This window comes from Alosa pseudoharengus, unplaced genomic scaffold (assembly GCF_046254945.1).
Source record: "Alosa pseudoharengus isolate Yale_2024_CS ecotype anadromous, Long Island Sound unplaced genomic scaffold, YU_APseudo_1.1 YU_APseudo_1.1_scf_4, whole genome shotgun sequence".
Classification (NCBI taxonomy): Eukaryota; Metazoa; Chordata; class Actinopteri; order Clupeiformes; family Clupeidae; genus Alosa; species Alosa pseudoharengus.
The window spans coordinates 585,001-607,500 of NW_027468774.1; the positions used below are offsets into that span (position 1 = coordinate 585,001).

Below are 22,500 nucleotides of genomic sequence, written 5' to 3' on the forward strand. Positions count from 1 at the left end.
CTATCAGTGGTAATATCTATAAATATACTGCTCAAAAAATTAAGGGAACACTTCAATCATACACTGGATCGGTACTCTGACACTGTTTGGTTCTGAGCACAAGTAAAACTTTTGAGGGTAGTGTTTTATTTTGCAAGAACTGTCAGACATTCTGTGAATGTAGTTTGAGAATGGAGAAAAGGGTGGAATGTTTCAAAAAATGTGTTTTAACAATTGTGGAAAACTGTAAGTGTTTTTGAGCAGTATATATAAATATATCTATATAAATATATAAATATATCTGGCAGTGGTAATTTTGAAGGGATCATCCCTATGTTCCCAGGGTCCTATGTTCCTCAGATTAATATGGTATATAATGAGAACATGAAAAGGGGTCCTATATGCCCCAGTTAGAGGGTCCTACTGTATGTTCCCAGGGACCTATGTTCCCAGGGCCCTATGTTCTCAGGGTCCTATGTTCTCAGGGTCCTATGTTCCCATGCAGGGTCCTGTCTTTCTTATTGATTTGTGCTTATTCCATCAGACAAATAAAGATGAACAAAAAACAGTATTTTATGTGTAAAACTTTTGCAATCAAAGATTTTATCTGTGGAAAAAAATCTGTTTCTTGTTGAAACCTGGCTAACTTGCAGATGGTGCAGCTGTTCTTGTTGAGAACTCAATTAGGCACTAGGGTTAGGGCTGGGGAAAACGATCTGTTGGAGCTTGTCACTAAAAATCAGGCTTGTAAACAGAGAATGTACTAGAGAACTGACCCACTAGGTGGCCGCAGTGCCCCTTCGCATAGGAGATGAGTAAAGACCATAGACAGTAGATGAGTAAAGACCATAGACATTAGATCGCATGGGAGATGAGTAAAAACCATAGACATTAGATCGCATGGGAGATGAATAGAGACCATAGACATTAGATCGCATGGGAGATGAGTAAAGACCATAGACAGTAGATGAGTAGAGACCATAGACAGTAGAAGAAGACTGACGCTGCTGAATCCCTATGGAGATGAGTAAAGACCATAGACATTAGATCGCATGGGAGATGAGTAGAGACCATAGACAGTAGATGAGTAAAGACCATAGACATTAGATCGCATGGGAGATGAGTAAAGACCATAGACATTAGATCGCATGGGAGATGAGTAAAGACCATAGACAGTAGATGAGTAGAGACCATAGACATGAGATCGCATGGGAGATGAGTAAAGACCATAGACATTAGATCGCATGGGAGATGAGTAAAGACGATAGACATTAGATCCCATGGGAGATGAGTAAAGACCATAGACAGTAGATGAGTAGAGACCATAGACAGTAGAAGAAGACTGACGCTGCTGAATCCCTATGGAGATGAGTAAAGACCATAGACATTAGATCGCATGGGAGATGAGTAGAGACCATAGACAGTAGATGAGTAAAGACCATAGACATTAGATCGCATGGGAGATGAGTAAAGACCATAGACATTAGATCGCATGGGAGATGAGTAAAGACCATAGACAGTAGATGAGTAGAGACCATAGACATGAGATCGCATGGGAGATGAGTAAAGACCATAGACATTAGATCGCATGGGAGATGAGTAAAGACGATAGACATTAGATCCCATGGGAGATGAGTAAAGACCATAGACAGTAGATGAGTAGAGACCATAGACAGTAGAAGAAGACTGACGCTGCTGAAGCTCTATGGCAAGTCCCTTTATACACTCCTGTACAGTAGGTGGCAGTATACACACAGAATGCTGTAATCCGCCAATAAATAAGAAGAAGAAGCTCTATGTCTGAAGCCAGAGTGGTATATGCAACAGCCAAAACTGTATTTAGACATGATGCAGAAATACCACCATTTTATCAGGGCCTGAGCTTGTTTTAATGGACTGAGGTAGTGTGGAACAATGTCTTGTGGTTAGACCAATCAAAATGTGCAATTCTTTTTGGAAATCATGGACTCATGGCTATCCATACCTATCCAACTTGTTTCAGTGCTCAGTTCCAAACCCAACATCTATGACAGTGTGGAGGAGCATTAGTGCAGTATGGGCATCTATGATGGTGTGGAGGTGCATTAGTGTCTACAGCATGGGCATCTATGACAGTGTGGATGTGCATTAGTGCAGCATAGGCATCTATGACGGTGTGGAGGTGCATTAGTGTCTACAGCATGGGCATCTATGACAGTGTGGATGTGCATTAGTGTCTACAGCATGAGCATCTATGACAGTGTGGCATGGGCATCTATGACAGTGTGGAGGTGCATTAGTGCAACATGGGCATCTATGACGGTGTGGAGGTGCATTAGTGTCTACAGCATGGGCATCTATGATGGTGTGGATGTGCATTAGTGCCTACAGCATGGGCATCTATGATGGTGTGGATGTGCATTAGTGCCTACAGCATGGGCATCTATGACAGTGTGGATGTGCATTAGTGCCTACAGCATGGGCATCTATGACAGTGTGGATGTGCATTAGTGCCTACAGCATGGGCATCTATGACAGTGTGGAGGTGCATTAGTGCAACATGGGCCAGCGCTTACAATTCATTTTTCAAAATGGGGGGGAATTCCCCCCTTAGGTTATTCATGTAGGGGGGATTTACACAATTTAGGGGGGAGGGGGGGGATTGCAATTTTGATACTTAAAAAAAAAGAAAAGTGTTTGATTTTGGGGCCCCCACCACCCTGACGTCATCAGTAATACTGTAGTGGGATAATTCACAACAGTGGACATCCTAGATTCTGCTTGACTCCACACACACACAAGCACACTGAAAATTATTGCTTATGTGATATGTTTCTATTTCATATATTTTTAAATTCACATAGAGTGTATTTAGTTAATAATGTATTTTTTAATGTATAGCATTTTACCAGTAATAACTAGTAGCTAAACATATTTAGTAATTTGAATGCTTCATATTGACGTTTAAACTATAACACTTAGGCATATCTTTAATGTGGTGTGTAGGTCTAATTGAGTGTACATTGGTGATGAGTAGGTGTAATTGAGTGCCTGTCACTTTAAGAAAATGCGTGAGAGTAATTAGCCTCCCTTCAGCCTTTTAGGCTAGTGAATAAAAGTTGTGCATAGTGCATAAGGATATGTGGATGCAATTCATTATGTTTTCTATGTCATTAGATAAAATTAATTTTCAAAAAACTAACAAGTTAAAGACAATCTTTCTGGGATCAAGTGTTGATGTGACCTGAGCTAGCAGGATAGTTACCAAGGAGCTCTTTCCAGATGTAAAAGTTTGCATGCTGTGTAGCCTATTTGCGTAAGCGCAAAGTGGTTCTCTCTCTCTCCGTGTGTGTGTGTCTGCGTCTGCATGAGGCTATGTTCAATTCAACTCGGTAGTTGATCCGTCCGGTCAATAGGACCGCATTCACGCCACTTCATGATTATATTAACGTCAGACAGGCCGTAAGTGTATGCGGGAATTTCTCGCATTATGATGGCTAGAGTTGCAGGACTTGAACAAATTATGCGCAATACCCGCAATCCCACAGTGAAATTTAAGCCCTGGCCCTGGGCATCTATGGCGTTGTGGAGGTGCATTAGTGCCTACAGCATGGGCATCTATGACGGTGTGGAGGTGCATTCGTGCCTACAGCATGGGCATCTTGCACATGTGGCAAGGCACAATCAATTCTGAATGATGTATACAGGTTTTGAGCAATATATACTGCCATCCAGGCAATGTCTTTTCTAGGGAAGAAGAATATTTCAGGAAAACAATGCCAAAATGAATTCTGCACATATTTAACTGGTATTTCTCCATAGAGGAAGAGTCCAGGTGCTAAAATTGCCTGTCAAATTAGGTGCATCATGGAATGAAAAACATGATTAAGAAGACCCCATACTGTTGAGCAACTGAAATCCTATATCGGGCAGGAATGGAACCACATGTCATTCTCAAAACTCTAGCAACTGGTCTCTTCAGTTCCTAAACATTTACAGAATTGTGTTAAATGAAGCAGTAAAGAAGCACAGTGGTAAACATGCCCTGTCCCTGTTGCTAGTACCAAATTCAAAACATGTATTTTCCATGAAATAGTCAAAATTTTCATTTTCAACATTAATATGTTGTCCATTTTGCTGCTAAATATGGGTTTACAAGACTTGTATATTTTCACATTGTGTTTATATTTGCATTTTACACAACGTCCCAACTTTTTCTGATGTGGGTTGTTCTTACATGGACACCTGCTATGTTGTAACAGCTAATACCCCACCTGACAACACCTGAGTAATGTCCTAAACAATTGTGGGTATAAATGTAACGTCATTGTCTTAATCTTTGCTAGTTTGGGTTATATACACAAAATGTGTGTTGATTTACAGATTTGTGGACTCTAAAAAAGGCTAAACAATAATCAAAAAAACAACTATTATCAAATAAACAATTATTATCAAATAAACAATTATTATCAAATAAACAATTTGATAAATCAAAGTACTGTTCTGTGTCAGCTATAATTGGTATCCTCTCCATCTGGAAAGGAGTAAAGAATTAAAATGTGTGTGTGTGTGTGTGTGTGTGTGTGTGTGTGTGTGTTTCTTACCTGGACACTGAGGTGTTAGTTGTAGGTTGGGCATGCGCAACACGGCATGCACATTTGAATCCTGTAAAGAAACACCACATGACCTTCAATCTTTAAAGAAACACCACATGACCTTTAATCTTTATGCTTTAAAGAAACACCACATGACCTTTAATCTTTAAAGAAACACCACATGACCTTTAATCTTTATGCTTTAAAGAAACACCACATGACCTTTAATCTTTAAAGAAACACCACATGACCTTTAATCTTTAAAGAAACATCACATGACCTTTAATTTTTATGCTTTAAAGAAACACCACATGACCTTTAATCTTTAAAGAAACATCACATGACCTTTAATTTTTATGCTTTAAAGAAACACCACATGACCTTTAATTTTTATGCTTTAAAGAAACACCACATGACCTTTAATCGTTATGCTTTAAAGAAACACCACATGACCTTTAATCTTTATGCTTTAAAATAAAAAAAATCATGACAGCTGAACAGCCAACAGCAGATATCCCATCATTAGAAGCTGAGAGTATGAAGGTTATTATGGGATATTCAGGATAGCTGTTCTGCTCCATCCTGAACAGAGTAGAAAGGTACAGGATATCATGTGGAATGCATAGTGTGAAGGTGCGGAATATCATGTGGATTGCTGTTCTATATGGGATATCATGTGGAAAGCTGTTCTGGATATCATGTGGATAGCTGTTCTATACGGAATATAATTCAGGATAGCTGTTCTGTATGGAATATCATGTGGAAAGCATATTATGGTCTGTGATATTATGTGGAAAGCATAATAGTGTAAGGGTTGTGATCTGGTTGCTTAGAGACATGCTTACGCAAATACAACTTTAAAATGTGTATTCATATTTGAAAATATATTCATATTATGAAATATAGTATAATGAGAACATACATACTGTAACAAACGGCAAGGTTGTCTCAGAATGGTTTTTATTGGTTATGCACCAAAACACACGAACACATCATTCCGGGCCAGACCTGGCCCTTATGCTCCAGCACTAAACATCTATCTTAGGCTGTATCTAAAACACACACCAATCAACCCTAGTTATGAACAATGTAACCAGCTGCAAACATAAACACAACAGACAGAACATACAACGTTGTCAACCCACATGGTTTAGAACATAAACATTACACACATACACACACTGCACAGCATCATGGGAGCACAGTCATGAACAGCTAGGCTCAGAATATTACACAGCCCCCCGAGACTTAGTCCATGTCCCCTTGACTCAAGTCTTACCCTACGTCAGTCCATGAGCCTGGCTGGGACGCGATGCTGGCGTTGTGGGCGCCCCGCTGTCGCGGCGGTGACTTCCGGTGAAGGCTGCACGGTGACCGGTGTTAGAGCCACAGCTCCATTGTCACCAAGTTCCACAGAGTCAGTGTCAAAGTCTCCACGACCCTCAGCTGAGGCCAGGGGTCGATACGGGGCCAGTCGATCACGGTGGAGAGCCACAACTCTCCAACGCTTAATCAGTCTCACGCGATAAACCACATCAGACAGCTTCTCTAAGACATCGCACGGCCCAACCCACTGGCTAGTGAGTTTCGGGGAAATGCCTTTCTTTCTCTCCGGGCAGTACACCCACACTTTATCGCCGGTCTGGAACTCCTGGCCGCGACAGCGCGTATCGTAAGCTCGCTTTTGACGTATTCCAGCTTCACTCATAGCCTGCCTGGCCAACTTGTGTACTCCTTTCAGTCTCTCGCATAGCTGCTTGTAGTATTCCAGCCCTGGCTTACCTCCAATCTCCGCTTCCGGAGGCGAACCGAACACCAAGTCCACCGGCGTGCGTAGCTCTCACCCGAACATCAGAGCTGCCGGTGTGTATTTTGTTGACTCTTGCACCGCTGTGCGATATGCCCAGAGCTAGGGCTGCACAATTAATCGAATTTTAATCACGATCACGATTTTGGCTTCCCACGATCAAATTTGCGTGATCAAGCGATATTAAAAATGCGTGCTCTACCCATTGAACCAACCTGGCAACCCATAGAACACTCCGCTACAAAACAATGTGCCTGCATGCAGCCTACCTATGACAACTGTTCCCTGCACTGCTCAGCCTGATGCAATGCTTAGTTTGGATGCACTGTGGACTAGTAGCATTATGTTAACTATTAGTAGGTTAGACTATACAAAAAAAACGACGATCAAAAATCAAATGTGTGGCACAGCAGCCAAGAGCTTGTCCCTCGAAACGGATCATCCGTTGTTCGAAAATATTTCGGATTTCAGGCAAGTGGAGTTAACCAAAAACTTAAGCAAAGCAGGGCTCTCAACTCATACCGTGAAACACATCACATCAAACCACACATGCCTTTTTATCATGTTAACTTTTAGTCCTTGTTTGCTTCCTCCGATAGCCTATAATAAGAGTTGAGCTAACGACGGGATCCGTGAATTAGTGTATCATCATGTATTTTATAAGCTACATGTGCAACCTACAATGCATGCGTTTCAAGACACAGCCTACTCAAAACAAGTGAACAATAATGAAATTGTAGCCTACATGTCAGTGTTTTACATATTAAGGAATGACTAAACCAGGGGTGTCCAAACTGCGGCCCGCCACACACTTTAATCCGGCCCGCCGAGCATTTATTAGTTTATCATAGATCCGGCCCGTCACACTTTAATCCGGCCTGCCAAGCATATAATTAGGTTATCATAGCTAGCTATTTTTTTCCCAGAGATAGACGATGTTGTGATTAACTTCAGGCTACTGCAAACTGCTTTACACTCTTCCTAAAGATTGTTTACAATGTCAATGTCAAAACAGCTTGTTACATCGAGATACATAGTATCTCCATTGCAGCAGATAACTACGTTATGCTACTTCGTTTAATTGGGAACGCATTTGAGCGTGCACGAGAGAGCGCAATGGCAACAGTTCCCATTACTGACCATTTACAAACTGAGTGGGCACAGCACTAGCCATAGGCTATTTGAGTGGATCTGGCAAAGGGTCTTAAATTGACAGTGCACCATTTATAAATGAATAAAAAGCATCAAATTAACAGTATTTCTTAATACTTTGTAATTACTGTGTTGCCGTTAACGTTTCCCCAAATATTAACAAAGTAGCAAGCTGGAAGTTTGGAAGTCGCAGTCAATCTATATTTGCAGTAATTTTGGGGAGTAAATGTGAGGGGAAGAATTTGGGTGAGCCAGATAGCAAGTCCAATATGTTTAAGGGAAAAAATATTTTTGTCACTAAAATGAATTAATAATCGTGATAAATAATCGTGATCTCAATATTGATCAAAATAATCGTGATTATCATTTTGGCCATAATCGTGCAGCCCTACCCAGAGCACCAGGGGTAAGTGTAAGTCCCAGTCCTTTTGTCGGCGGTCGGCCAATATGGCCAGCTGCACTGCTAGCGTCCGGTTAAACCGTTCCACCAGCCCGTCGCTTTGTGGATGCAGAGGTGTTGTTCTCGTTTTCCGGATGCCCATGCGCTGGCAAACCTCAGCAAACACCTCTGCCTCGAAATTCCGCCCTTGGTCGCTGTGGAGCTCTTCTGGTGCCCCGAACCGGCAGAACATCTCAGTGACCAGTCTGTCCGCTGTCGTCTGGGCGCTCTGATCTGGCACCGCATACGCCTCCGGCCACTTAGTGAAATAGTCCATGGCCACGAGCACGTAGCGATTTCCCCGCTCTGTGACTGGCAGTGGGCCCATGACATGGACGGCTACCCGCTCCATGGGAGCCCCGACTGCGTATTGCTGCAGCGGAGCGTGCGAGCGTCGCGTGGGGCCCTTCTTCGCTGTGCAGGCGTCACAGCAGTGAACATGCAGTTCAACGTCCAGCCTGCATCCCGGCCAATAGAAGTGGCCTCTCAGCCGACGAAGAGTCTTTGCAATGCCGAAATGAGCCGCCCCCACTGCCCCATGCACATGTTCCAGTACACGGGCTCGTAATCCAGCAGGAACCAGCAACTGGAAAATGTCAGATTGTCTATCGGGAGCTCGCCAGTGTCTATACAACAGTCCTTGACGTGCTACTATTCCCGGCCACTGTGAATAAATCGCTTTGGTCTCTGGATCGAGTGCTGATACGTCAGTCCATGGCGGTCGCTGACCGGCTTCGATCCATGACCACACCCGGCCGAGTGTGGCGTCCTCCGATTGCGCCTTCCGGATCTCCTCCCTTGACATCACGTCCACCGGTGACTGCGCGTCCATGGCCCCAGCTGCCGCTCTGCAGTGCTGCGTCGTGGTGTTGGGCTGCGGTGCGTTGTCTCCGGTCTCTCGATCACTGTAGCTGGTAGCGGAAGGCGGCAAGACGACCTCGGGGTGCTGCTGGCGAGCGTTGACTCTCTCGCTGGCGTGAAGCTGGCGAGCGGTGGCTCTCTTGATGGCGCGGTGCTGGCGAGCGTTGAGTCTCTCGCTGGCGTGCTGCTGACGAGCGTTGGCTCCCTCACTGGCGTGCTGTTGGCGAGCGTTGACCCTCTCGTTGGCGCGACGCTGGCTAGCGTTGAAAACAGCGACTCTCTCTCTCTCTGCCAACGGTGATGTAGCCTGTAGCCGACGAGCGGGCTCCGGTTGAGCCGCGGCCAGGCTCCTCTCCTCCTTCCGGTGGCAGTGTTGGCACTGGTCTGCTGCACACGGACGCCTGGACAGGGCGTCCGCGTTGCCGTGAAGGCGACCCGCCTGGTGTTGAATCTAGATGTCGTAGTCCTGGAGCGCCTCCAACCAGCGAGCCAGCTGGCCCTCTGGTTCTTTTAAGTTCAGCAGCCAGGTGAGCGACGCGTGGTCCGTTCTCAGCAGGAACTGTTTGCCGTAGAGGTAAGTTCGGAAATGGCGCACTGCCACCACCACAGCCAACAGTTCTCTGCGGGTCACGCAGTAATTCTTCTCCGCTCGGTCCAATGATCGGCTGAAGTATGCGACCACTTGCTCGCCCTGCTCGCCTGCTTGTGAGAGGACGGCGCCGATGCCCACGTCGCTGGCGTCAGTGTCCAGGATAAACGGCAGTCGAGGGTCAGGGAAGGCGAGCACTGGGGCCTCACATAGTGCCCTCCGCAGCCGCCGGAATGCCGCGTCGCACTCCCGTGTCCACTCGAAGAGTTGGCCTTTGTGCGTCAATCGATGCAGCGGGCTGGCGACTGTAGCAAAGTCCCGAATGAAGCGCCGGTAATATGACGCCAGGCCCAGGAAGCTCCGCAGCTCAGCACCGTCGCATGGAACAGGCCAACGTCTCACCGTCTCCACCTTAGCTGGGTCGGTGGCCACTCCGGCAGCCCCCACGACATGGCCCAGGAACCCGGTTTGCCTCCGGAACAGGTGGCACTTTTTCGGGTGCAGTTTGAGCCCAGCACCTCGTATGGCGTCGAACACCTTCTCCAGGTGTCCTATGGCACCGGTGAAGTCCGTTGCATGACACAGGATGTCGTCCAGGTAAACCACGCAGCATGTTCATGGAATGCCCGCCAATCAGCCGCTCGAAGTTCGCTGGCCCGTTGCATAGGCCGACGGAAGTACCCGGAACTGCCACAGCCCTTGCCCGATGGTGAACGCTGCCTTCGGCCGAGCTTCCGGGGCTAGCTCAATCTGCCAGTAGCCACTGCGCAAGTCCAGTGAGCTAAACCAGCAGGAGCCGGAAATGCTGTCCAGCGCATCGTCAATGCGGCGGAGCGGGTAGGAGTCTTTCCTGGTTACCTGGTTGAGGCGCCTGTTGTCAACACAGAACCGCCACGAGCCGTCCTTCTTCCGGACGAGTACAGCTGGCTACCCTGTGCTTCACTCAGCCCCTCACAGCTACGAGTGCAGAGTTCATTTACGGCTTGCTTTGTCTCTACAGAGGGCCGCGCTCTCTGAGCGGAGAGTGGTGATTGCTCAACCCTCTCTCCTGGCTCCTCTCTAGTGGGCGTGAGCTGAGCAGTGGCGGACTCAGCAAGCGGACCTGGATGAGGCCTGTTGTTTTCGCGGGCTTGAGTTTCGCGGGCTTGTGTGGGGAGGGGCGGAGACTCAGCAAGCGGACCTGGATGGGACCTGTTGTTTTCGCGGGCTTGAATTTCGCGGGCTTGTGTGGGGAGGGGCGGAGTCTTGGATGGCGAGCACTCTTTGCGAGTTTGCTTTCTGCGGGCTTGTGTGGAGCGAGTTGGAGCGCACTTCGTGCTCTGTCTTCCCCGCCGTGTGCAACACTACGCTGCTCGTCCCTAAGTGTAGTGTGAACCGGGAAATGTCCACCACAGCCCCCCATTTCTCTACCACGTCCAGGCCGAGAATGCAATCATCCTGAATGCTAGCCAACCAAAGCTGGCGGCTCGCCGTCTCACCGTTGATGCACACACACACCACTTTTTGTCCATACAGTTCCGCTCGCTCTCCGGTAACTGTTGTGATGCGTGTTTTTGTCTCTTCCCAGCCTCTGGGTCTGGCTACCAGTGTGCCGGGTAAGAGACCGGGGCGCACCAGCGAGATGGTGGAGCCAGTATCGATCAAGGCGCGACACCGAGTCCCGTCTAGCGTACAGTCCACATAGAGTCCTCTTGTTTGGCCGAGCCGGCCCAGCCGTATGCAGTCCATAGCCAGGGAGGTAGTGAAACTTGAAGGTGGCATCCCTCCCGCCGTGCCACCTCCCTCTAGTTTGACTGGGGCGCGCGTGTGAGGGGTGCTGGGGCGGGACAGTACCTCGCGATGTGCCCCGGCTCGCCACACCGGTAGCATCCGTCTCCGCTGGCCGGACTCTTCCATTCGCGTGGGCGGCGTTGTGGTGGCTGTGCTGTGGTCTGTCGCGTCGTCTCCAACTCCCCCCCCGTCTTCCTCCATCGATGTCTGGCGTACGCAATGCCTCGACTCCGTTGTGTGGAAGATGTTTTCCACCCGTTTGGCTTCCGCCAGCGCCACGGCCAGCGAGCTGGGGGCGCTCAGGCGAAGGTGTTCTCTCAGCCGCTCCGGGTGGATGCCTCGCACAAACGCTTCCAGTGCCATCTCTTCATGTAGACTCTGGCTGTACGTTGGGTAGCCCCGCCGGGCATACAGCTGCAGGTCAGCCGCGAACTTGCCCAGTCTCTCGCCCTTGTGTCGCCGTCTGGAAGCGAGTTGTTCTCGAGCATCGCTGGTGAAGATTCTCTGGCCGAATCGTCGTTGCAGAGTGGCTTCGATTGCGGTCCAGCTTGCTTGCTCTGCCGGTGGCAAGTCTTCTAATACTTGTAGCGCTTCCCCCTCCAGGGCCAACGCCACCTGTACGCCCGTTCTCCCCGCCGACCAGCCATTCAGCTCGGCTGCCAGACGGACCTGCACCAGGTATGTCGCCAGCGGCCTCTCACCATTGTAGCGGGGCAACTTGGCATTGGAGCGCCCTTCCGCCGCCGTCGCGCCGGGGACCGGCCGATTTCCCTCGCTCCCGTGTGGAGCGGGTTCCAGTGGCGGGATGCTGCCATCAGCTGCCATCCTCCTGTGGCCTGGGGCGGGCTTCTTCGTTACGGTCACGCTGCAGGCTGGCTCCATCTGCTGGGCCCAGCAGGTGGCCATGGGCGAGCGCGCTGTCGAAGAGTCGCCTTGGCAGGAAACTCATCATCGCCCGGACACCGGTTGCAGCTTTCTCCTCCCGTCCAGTAGGGGTCGACATCCCACTTCTGACACCAATGTAACAAACGGCAAGGTTGTCTCAGAATGGTTTTTATTGGTTATGCACCAAAACACACGAACACATCATTCCGGGCCAGACCTGGCCCTTATGCTCCAGCACTAAACATCTATCTTAGGCTGTATCTAAAACACACACCAATCAACCCTAGTTATGAACAATGTAACCAGCTGCAAACATAAACACAACAGACAGAACATACAACGTTGTCAACCCACCTGGTTTAGAACATAAACATTACACACATACACACACCGCACAGCATCATGGGAGCACAATCATGAACAGCTAGGCTCAGATCATTACAATACGCTATCTAACTAACTACATACACTATCATACGCTAGCTTGCTAACCATGTGACATGAGTTTGTAGCGGTATGGCATAAGGCGTATGTAGTTAGCTTGCTAACCATATGAATATGTAGCATTGTGGCATAAGGCTTATGTAGTTAGCTTGCTAACCATGTGACATATGAATATGTAGCATTGTGGCATATGGCGTATGTAGTTAGCTTGCTAACCGACTTATGTAGCATTGTGGCATAAGGCTTATGTAGTTAGTAGGGGTGTCACGATTCTTCAAATCCTCGATTCGATGTAATTTTCGATTTTAAAGTCACGATTCGATTCGATTTTCGATCTTTTTTTTGTATATTACTATTAATGCATTACTTATATGTTATTTACTCTTTTTGGCCTTTTCTGTTTCAGGGGGCTTTTATTTTGAAACCGCTTTTTATTTTGAAACCGTTCCAACCGTGAGGTTGTAATGTAAACAGAACTAACATTAAGCTAAAACAGAGACGTGAACATAGTAAAATGAAACAACACAGAATGATAATTTGATAGTTTCAGCACACGCCGAAGAGACCCAAGGTTAGTGTTCATGGAATATGTACTTATCAATGTGCATTTTAAGCCTGAAAGTCAAGTCAAGTCAAGTCAAGTCAGTTTTATTTTTAAAGCGCATTTAACATGCACAGAGTGCAACCCAAAGCGCTCCAACAAACAAGACACATAACAAGACAAAAGATGCCGGATGGAGCGGCGTAGTCGCCAGCGTGCCCATGACATCAAGACATGACAAATACATTTAAAAAATAACAAATACAAAAAAAACAAACAAAAACATGACGCCAGACGGAGCGGCGTGTCTCGCCAGCGTCCCCGTAACCTAGCAACCAAAGTAACTTTGGACTGTAACTAGATCACTTTTTCACTTGCAAGTTGAGTAGGCTAAGTTAGTTTTAATTGACGTGAATGAATGAATACTTCCACACCGGTGATTTCAAAGTAGCAAGAGGGCCTTTGATTTCGGTAGGTTGATGTGTATATTTTAACTGGCTGCAGCCTAAAATTAGAGGAGTGTTGACGCTGCAGTTCAATATGTGCGTGTGTGTTTGTGCGTCTTGGCATACATGCTGGACGTGACATTGGGGGTGTGGCTGCATCGTCGATTCTACTTTTAAGTTCGAAGTTCGAGATTGAGATGTAATTTCGATCGATTTCGAAATAAAATCGAAATCGTGACACCCTTAGTAGTTAGCTTGCTAACCATGTGACATATGAATATGTAGCATTGTGGCATAAGGCTTATGTAGTTAGCTTGCAAACCCAGGGCTCTACACTAACATGTTTTTCCAGGAGCACTTGTGCGCCCAAGTTAAAAAATTTAGGAGCACAGACAAAAAATTGGGAGCACAGTCAGTTCTGTACTTAACTTACACATAATCTAACATTACACTGCAGCTAACAGTTAAACATGCCAGTGCACTAATTGCAAATATTAAGAATGACTGACAACATTTAGGCTACAGGAAACAGGATTTTAAAGATCAGTGCCTACTTTATTTTCAGTCTGTTCTATTTTCCTACATTTTGTTAATAAAAAATAATAAATACATTGCCATATTTGCATTTAGCCTGTATATCAAGTATCCTGCCAAATGTAGGCTAATTTATTTATTTGTGAATCCACCTGTAGCTAATCCAAATATGCCCATGGTGACCTATCTGACTGCATACTGCCTAATACTACTACTAAAACAGTCCATTTTCTCTTCCACAAAACCCAACATAGTCTAATCAAGGATATATATATATATTTTTTTATATACTTTTATACTTATTTTTTATTTGAAATATCTGCATTGATGGGGGCAGTAGCCAAACGTTAGGCCTACTTTCGCACTTAAGCTTGTATTCGGTGTAAACAAACAAGCATGCGTGGAAGCCTGGAGTTGTCAGTAGCGTTCTACCTTTGAATAAAATGGGAGTATTACGGGAAGCTACTTTTGTGCCTGTTCGCTACAGCTATATTTTGCATATTGCAGCCAATACGTCAACTGGGCTAAAAGGCATGTTAGGTTACCTTTCCTTCTCACTGCATTCTCAGAATCTCATCCTGTTCCTCCTATATCCGATGAATTCGGTGGATAGAAGAACTCATTTCTTCAATCTTTTCATCTTGGCTGGCTAGTCTAACTTTCCGCTTTTTCTGTGCGCTCATGGATTTCATAGAAGCGACTACTATCGAGTCCCAACGCGAAACTGCTAACGTTGATGGGAGGTGTAGTTTTATGCTGCATTCGCGACGTGATTCTATGGTTTGCACCAGTACTGTTTCTCGATGTTGCGGTGTATTTTGTAGACAAACATTGACATGGTTAGAAGTCATTCGCACCAGTGCGCCTAGATATTTTTTTGCACTCGCACGTCATGGGCGCACTGTAGAGCCCTGAAACCATATGACTTATGTAGCATTGTGGCATAAGGCTTATGTAGTTAGCTTGCTAACCATGTGACATGAATATGTAGCATTGTGGCATAAGGCTTATGTAGTTAGCTTGCTAACCATATGACTTATGTAGCATTGTGGCATAAGGCTTATGTAGTTAGCTTGCTAACCATGTGACATGAATATGTAGCATTGTGGCATGAGGCTTATGTAGTTAGCTTGCTAACCATATGACTTATGTAGCATAAGGCTTATGTAGTTAGCTTGCTAACTGACCTAAAATGGCTTTGGTGTTCTCCAGAGGCACGCATGCTCAGAGTGCATAGGGCAATTTGAGCCTGATACATGCGAACACATGCAGGAGTTGAGGCTGACTGAGCGAATACACGCACATACACATGCAGGAGTTATTTGACTCTCTCTCTCTCACACACACACACACACACTCAAACACATGCAGGAGTTATTTGACTTTCAATTGCATTATCTGGGTGTGTTAGTCTGACTATAAGAACTGCCATTTCGTCTGATTTCATGCACATGCACTTTAAAAGTCCCGTTTAATTCAGACGTACTGTAAACGTACTGACTGGCTCTCTGATGGAGTGGGGGGGGGTCACCGATCAGTGTGTGTGTGTGTGTGTGGGGGGGGGGGGGGTCACCGATCTGTGTGTGTGTGTGGGGGGGGGGTCACCGATCAGTGTGTGTGTGTGTGTGGGGGGGGGGGGGGTCACCGATCAGTGTGTGTGTGTGTGTGTGTGGGGGGGGGGGGGGGGGGTCACCGATCAGTGTGTGTGTGGGGGGGGGGGGAGCTGAGCTGAGAGTAGATGAGTTCCACTAGAGGGCTCAAGTGTCACACTGAGAGCTCTACAGAGGTCAAAGGTCACAAGGTCGGTCACTGCTCCACTGCCCCAGAGAGGTCAGGTACTTTCCCACAACTGCATTCACTTGACAGAATTACACCACATGCATAATGCCTACCTACTTACCACACACACACACACACACACACACACACAGACACACACTCTCACACACACACACACATCCACACAATTACACCACATGCATAATGCCTACCTACTTACCACACACACGTACACACACACTCTCTTTCTCTCTAACACACACACTCTCTTACTCTCTAACACACACACGTACACACACACACTCTCTTTCTCTCTAACACACACTCGCTTACTCTCTAACACACACTCCTGTCTCAGTTCTGTGAGGTTGAATATCAGCCAGAACTTTCCATACAGATACAATAACAGACCGACAGCAGCAGAGAAACACACGAAGACAAGATGGAACCCAACCTCCCCCCATACCAGCAGGAGAGAGAGAGAGAGCAGGAGAGAGAGAGATGAAGAGAAAGAGGGGGAGAGAGAGAGTGAGACAAAGAGAGAGAGATGGAGAGAAAGAGAGGAAGAGAGAGAGGGGGAGAGAGAGAGTGAGACAAAGAGAGAGAGATGGAGAGAAAGAGAGGGAGAGAGAGAGTGAGACAAAGAGAGAGAGATGGAGAGAAAGAGAGGGAGAGAGAGAGTGAGACAAAGAGAGAGAGATGGAGAGAAAGAGAGGAAGAGAGAGAGAGTGAGACAAAGAGAGAGATGGAGAGAAAGAGAGGAAGAGAGAGAGTGCGAACATTTTGGATTCAGAAAAAGGTAGATAGAACTGCGACTGTGTGCAAGCATTGTGCAACACATATTAGAGGTAAGAGGGTTAAGGCTGCCAGTCTTATGACATGTCATTTTCTATATTTTTGATATGTTGCTGAGTGGATCATAAACGGCCACAGCAATGAAGAAAAGTGATTGATAATGACTGACTGACTATTATTGTGTTACATGCTTCAAATGTAAAGCACTTTGAGCTGCATTCTGTGTATGAAAGGTGCTATACAAATAAAGCTTATTATTATTATATTAATTATGGTAGTACAGGCCCAGACTGGCTAATCGGGAGTCTGAATATCGTGAGCTTGTATTGTTTCTGAAGTTCATTTGCTGGGCCCTCGCGGCACTTCAGCAGCTTAGGCTGTGCGGTCGCATGCTCTCAGCCCTTTACTCGCAGTTTCCCAACAAAGTAGCCCTCACAAAGTAGCCCTCACAAAGTAGCCCTCACAAAAACTTTTTGAAAATGGCAACCAAGTCTATATTTGCAATCATTACGGAGACTATGAGCGGCCCTCCTCCAGAGGCCACTGACCAACTCTCATGTGCAGGGAAGACGTGTAGCAGGCTAATAATAATTTATTTTACTGTAAGGTAATTACCCAAGAACTCAAAAGCCCTCGAAAATAAAATAGCATTACAATGTATGTTGGGTCCTCCTCACATGGAAGATCTAATGTTTCGTTTCAGTGAGCAAATAGCGCTGTTGAGAGAAACTAGAGGAGCGTTCAAATTCAGCAGAGACAGGAGAGAAAGTGTGCGTTTATAGGGCTAGTCAATGTTATGTGGTAGCATAGAAGCTATCTTGCATAGCTCGGGTACGCTACACTATGTGTAGAAACAAAGGCACAGACGTTACTGCACATGGCAATAACACACTCTACATTTTTTCCAAATAAATGAAAAGCAATTTGAAATCATCAATGTCTTCACTCTTGTTGTATCAAAATCTCACCTTTCCTCAGAGATGGTCTTAATGATGTACTTGATGTGTCATTCTTTCAGGTTGTGCATGATATAGTTACATGATATAACTATACTAATACAGTAGCCTAAATGGTGGATCATTAAGCTGTACATCATATGCTGAAGTATGGTATTTCTGAAGTGTTAAAGATTAAAATAAAAAATAGAAGAACCATACAGAACCGAAAACCGCAACCTTAAAACGGTGATACGAACCGCACCGTGGGTTTTATGAACCGTGCCACCCCTAGTATGTACCATGTTAAAGTGAAACAACCCCACAGATCGTACCATGCCAACCACACAGAGCGTATGTACCATGCCAACCACACAGAGCGTATGTACCATGCCAACCACAAAGAGCGTATGTACCATGCCAACCACACAGAGCGTACAGTATGTACCATGCCAACCACACAGAGCGTACAGTATGTACCATGCCAACCACACAGAGCGTACAGTATGTACCATGCCAACCACACAGAGCGTACAGTATGTACCATGCCAACCCCACAGAGCGTACAGTATGTACCATGCCAACCCCACAGAGCGTATGTACCATGCCAACCCCACAGATCGTACCATGCCAACCCCACAGAGCGTATGTACCATGCCAACCACACAGAGCGTATGTACCATGCCAACCACACACAGCGTATGTACCATGCCAACCACACAGATCGTACCATGCCAACCCCACAGAGCGTATGTACCATGCCAACCACACAGATCGTACCATGCCAACCCCACAGAGCGTATGTACCATGCCAACCACACAGAGCGTATGTACCATGCCAACCCCACAGAGCGTATGTACCATGCCAACCCCACAGATCGTATGTACCATGCCAACCACACAGAGCGTATGTACCATGCCAATCTATCAGAAAACATGAATCTAGTGAAAGAACCATACACAGTAGATCATATTATACATGCTTGGAGTGGCATCACAAAATACCCTGACAAGACCAACAATGGGCTTACCTTTAACTACTACTACAAGACCAACAATGGGCTTACCTTTAACTACTACTACACAATGGGCTTCTGTTCCTGAGAAATCCCACGCTAAACAGTGGCTAGTTTTCATCAAAATCCCTGTTTTTTTTTCTAGAAATGGAGATATTGCGTCTTTTATAAGTCACTATCACCGACATATTCGGCACTCTGGCAAGGGCGTGCCCTCTTGCAAGCGTGACTCGGCCTACCACCCACTCCGCTAGGCCCGGCTCGTGGTGGAGATGGAACTCCCTCCTCAGCACGGTGTTCAGTCACTCCTTGTAATGTTTTTGACCTGTCGTGGTCAGAGTTATCTTGTCTTAGTAGAAAGGTGGACTCATCCAGCGTTGTCTGGCGAAAACGCACCTGCTGCAATATCTTTTTCTTCGACTTTTTCATTTCTCCCTTCAGCACCTGAGAAGTGTTGCCTGCAAAGTTTCTGGGAAGAGATCTAACGAGACCTTCCACCTAGTGATAAACCCACGAAAATAAATGACCTGATTTTGACCTGGCGTGCATGTCACTGATAATCATCAAAAGCCGAGTTAAGATCAAACGTCCAGATAAAATGTCCAGATCTTGCGTTTTCATGAGTTTTCGATCGTCATATATTTCATTTCCATTCATCACAGAGTTCCCAAAATCACATATAAGGTGTGTTAGAGTGTCTAGTTTCGTAATTTAAAAAAAAAAGCTAAAAACGTAATATTACGTTTTTGGCACTCAACGCATGGGAAGGAAAAACGTAATATTACGTTTTTGGCACTCAATGAGTTAACTACTACAAGAACAACAATAGGCTTACACTTAACTACCTTGTCACTGCTGTTCTCCACAGGTGAGCATGTGTGCGTGTGTGTGTGTGTGTGTGTGTGCATGCGTGTGTGTACCTTGTCACTGCTGTTGTCCACAGGTTCGATCCCATAGGAGGCGATCCCATCTGAGAACATCCCTCTACAGAAGAGGAGACAGATAAACACTAATCAATAATCACTAATCTGGGGACAGATAAACACTAATAATCAATAATCACTAATCTGGGGACAGATAAACACTAATCAATAATCAATAATCAATAATCACTAATCTGGGGACAGATAAGCACTACTCAATAATCAATAATCTGGGGACAGATAATCAATAATCACTAATCACTAATCTGGGGACAGATAAACACTAATCAATAATCACTAATCAATAATCACTAATCTGGGGACAGATAAGCACTAATCAATAATCACTAATCAATAATCACTAATCTGGGGTAGGATATTATAAAATGATGACCCGTTGGTCTCAGCATGGATCTCTGATTGCCTCTCAGACATATCTACATGGACTTTGTGGCGGCGCACCTGGTCTTCAACCAACCCAAAAGGGCACATGTATGGAAATAGCACATGTATGAAAATAGCACTCACTGCTGCACTAACTTGTCCTGATCACTCTGCTGCACTAACTCTGCTGCACTAACTTGTCCTTATCACTCTGCTGCACTAACTTGTCCTGATCACTCTGCTGCACTAACTCTGCTGCACTAACTTGTCCTTATCACTCTGCTGCACTAACTTGTCCTTATCACTCTGCTGCACTAACTTGTCCTTATCACTCTGCTGCACTAACTTGTCCTGATCACTCTGCTGCACTAACTTGTCCTTGAGGATGATGGTGTTGAATGCTGAACTGAAGTTAATGAACAGCATTCTCACATAGGTGTTGCTATTGTCAAGGTGGGACAGGGCAGAGTGAAGTGCCGTAGAGATGGCATCCTCCATGCTCCTGTTCTGACGGTAGGCAAATTGGAAGGGGTCCAGTGAGAGTGGTAAGCAGGTCTTGAGATGGGCCAGGACCAGCCTCAGTATAAGTATATATACTCTTTAGATCCCGTGAGGGAAATTTGGTCTTTGCATTTATCTCAATCCATGAATTAGTGAAACACACTCAGCACACAGTGAACACGAAGTGAGGTGAAGCACATTAATCCCGACGCAGTGAGCTGCCTGCTACAGCGGCGCTCAGGGAGCATTGAGGGGTTAGGTGCCTTGCTCAAGGGCATTTCAAGGCACTTCAACCGTTCCGACTGGTCGGGGTTCAAACCGGCAATCCTCCGGTTACAAGTCCGAAGCGCTAACCAGTAGGCCATGGCTGCCCCACAGTGCCTCTCCAAGCACTTCATGATGATGGGGGTGAGTGCAGCTGGACGTAAGTCATTAAGGCTCGTTGCAGTGGAGTGTTTTGGCACCTGCACGATGGAGATGGTTTTAAAGCACGCGGGGACAGCTGCCTGGGCTAGTGACAAATTAAATATGTCAGTCCAAACCTCAGTCAGCTGCACTGCACAGGCCCTGAGTACGCGTCCGGAGATACCATCAGAACCAGCAGCCTTACGTGCATTAGTCCTGCTCAGTGCTGCTCAGTGCATTAGTGCTGCTCAGTGCTGCTCAGTGCATTAGTGCTGCTCAGTGCATTAGTGCTGCTCAGTGCTGCTCAGTGCATTAGTGCTGCTAAGTGCCGCACACACATCGGTGGTGGAGAGTGTGAGGGGCTGGTGATCTGCAGAGACCACAGCCTTGATGGCCACCTCCTTGTTGTCCCTATCAAAGCGGCCATAGAAGTGGTTTAGCTCATCAGGCAAGGAGGTGTCGGTGACAGGGGGTGGAATTAGTGGTTTTGTCATCTGTGATGGCCTGGATGCCTTGCCACATGCGTCAGGGATCAGAGTTGTTCTTGAAATGATCCTCAATCCTTAGCTTGTGGTCGTGCTTGGCCTTCTTGATGCCCCTTTTCAGATTGTCAGCAGGAGTCTGACCTCACTGTTCATCCATGGCTTCTGATTAGGGAAAGTGGTAATCTGTTTGAGGGTGGTGACACTGTTGATGTTGGAGTTGATAAAGTCCAAAACGGAGGAGTCATATGAATCAATGCCTGTGTCGGAGTCATGGGTGGCCTGAGGTGCTTTTTTCAAAACGCTGCTGAAGTGCCGAGTCAGCTCTATCTGGCCACACTTTGACTGTCCTAACTGTTGGTTTCACACGTTTGATGAGTGCTTAGTACTTGGGTAGTAGAAACAATGAGAGGTGATCTGAGTGTCCTAGGTGGGGGAGGGGAGCGGCTTTGTAGGCATTATGTTTGTGTAGACATGGTCTAAAATATTATCTCCTCTTGTGGGGCATGATACATTTTAATGAAATTTGAGCAGTACAGTTTTTAAATTTGAGTAGTTGAAGTCACCCGCGACAAAGGAGGCTGCCTCGGGATGCAGAGTTTGTTGTTTACTGATAGCAGAATGCAGTTCTTTCATGGCGAGCTTAGCATTAGCATCCGGTGGTATATAGGCTGCTTGTTGATGTAAACTCTCTGGGCAGATAGCATCCTGTGATATATAGGCTGCTGTTACTACAGTAGATGTAAACTCTCTGGGCAGATAGCATCCTGTGGTATAGGCTGCTGTTACTACAGTAGATGTAAACTCTCTGGGCAGATAGCATCCTGTGGTATAGGCTGCTGTTACTACAGTAGATGTAAACTCTCTGGGCAGATAGCATCCGGATAAAAAAAGAAAGTGAAAGGATCTAAAGGATGAAAGAAGATTAGAATTACTAAAGAAGACACCAAAATTAACAAATATGTGGAGTGCTTCCACGAATCCACCGGCTAGCCAGCCTGCTGCTGTGGTTGCTGCAAAAGACTCACTCAGGACACAGACAATACAAACCACAGCATCTAGGAGAGGACCTAGGAGAGGACATCTTAAGCTTTGAATTCATCTACAACTAATCTAGGAGAGGACCTAGGAGAGGACATCTTAAGCTTTGTATTCATCTACAACTTTACGTGTATGCAGTATATGTGCTTGTGTGTGTGTGTGTGTGTGTGTGTGTGTGTGTTTGTGTGTGTGTGTGTGTTTGTAGACTGACCGGATCT

At 46.2% G+C, this 22,500-nt stretch overlaps 1 protein-coding gene across 1 annotated transcript in view; it reads right to left on the bottom strand.

The window, feature by feature from the left end:
• LOC143102057 (disintegrin and metalloproteinase domain-containing protein 11-like) overlaps positions 1-22,500 on the bottom strand; it is a 146,266-nt gene that overhangs the window by 113,812 nt on the left and 9,954 nt on the right. The window contains exons 6-7 of the mRNA XM_076265422.1: positions 19,467-19,530; positions 4,563-4,623 (exon numbers count right to left, since the gene is read on the bottom strand). Of these exons, the coding sequence (XP_076121537.1) occupies positions 4,563-4,623; positions 19,467-19,530 (125 nt within the window). The remainder of the gene's footprint in view (positions 1-4,562; positions 4,624-19,466; positions 19,531-22,500) is intronic.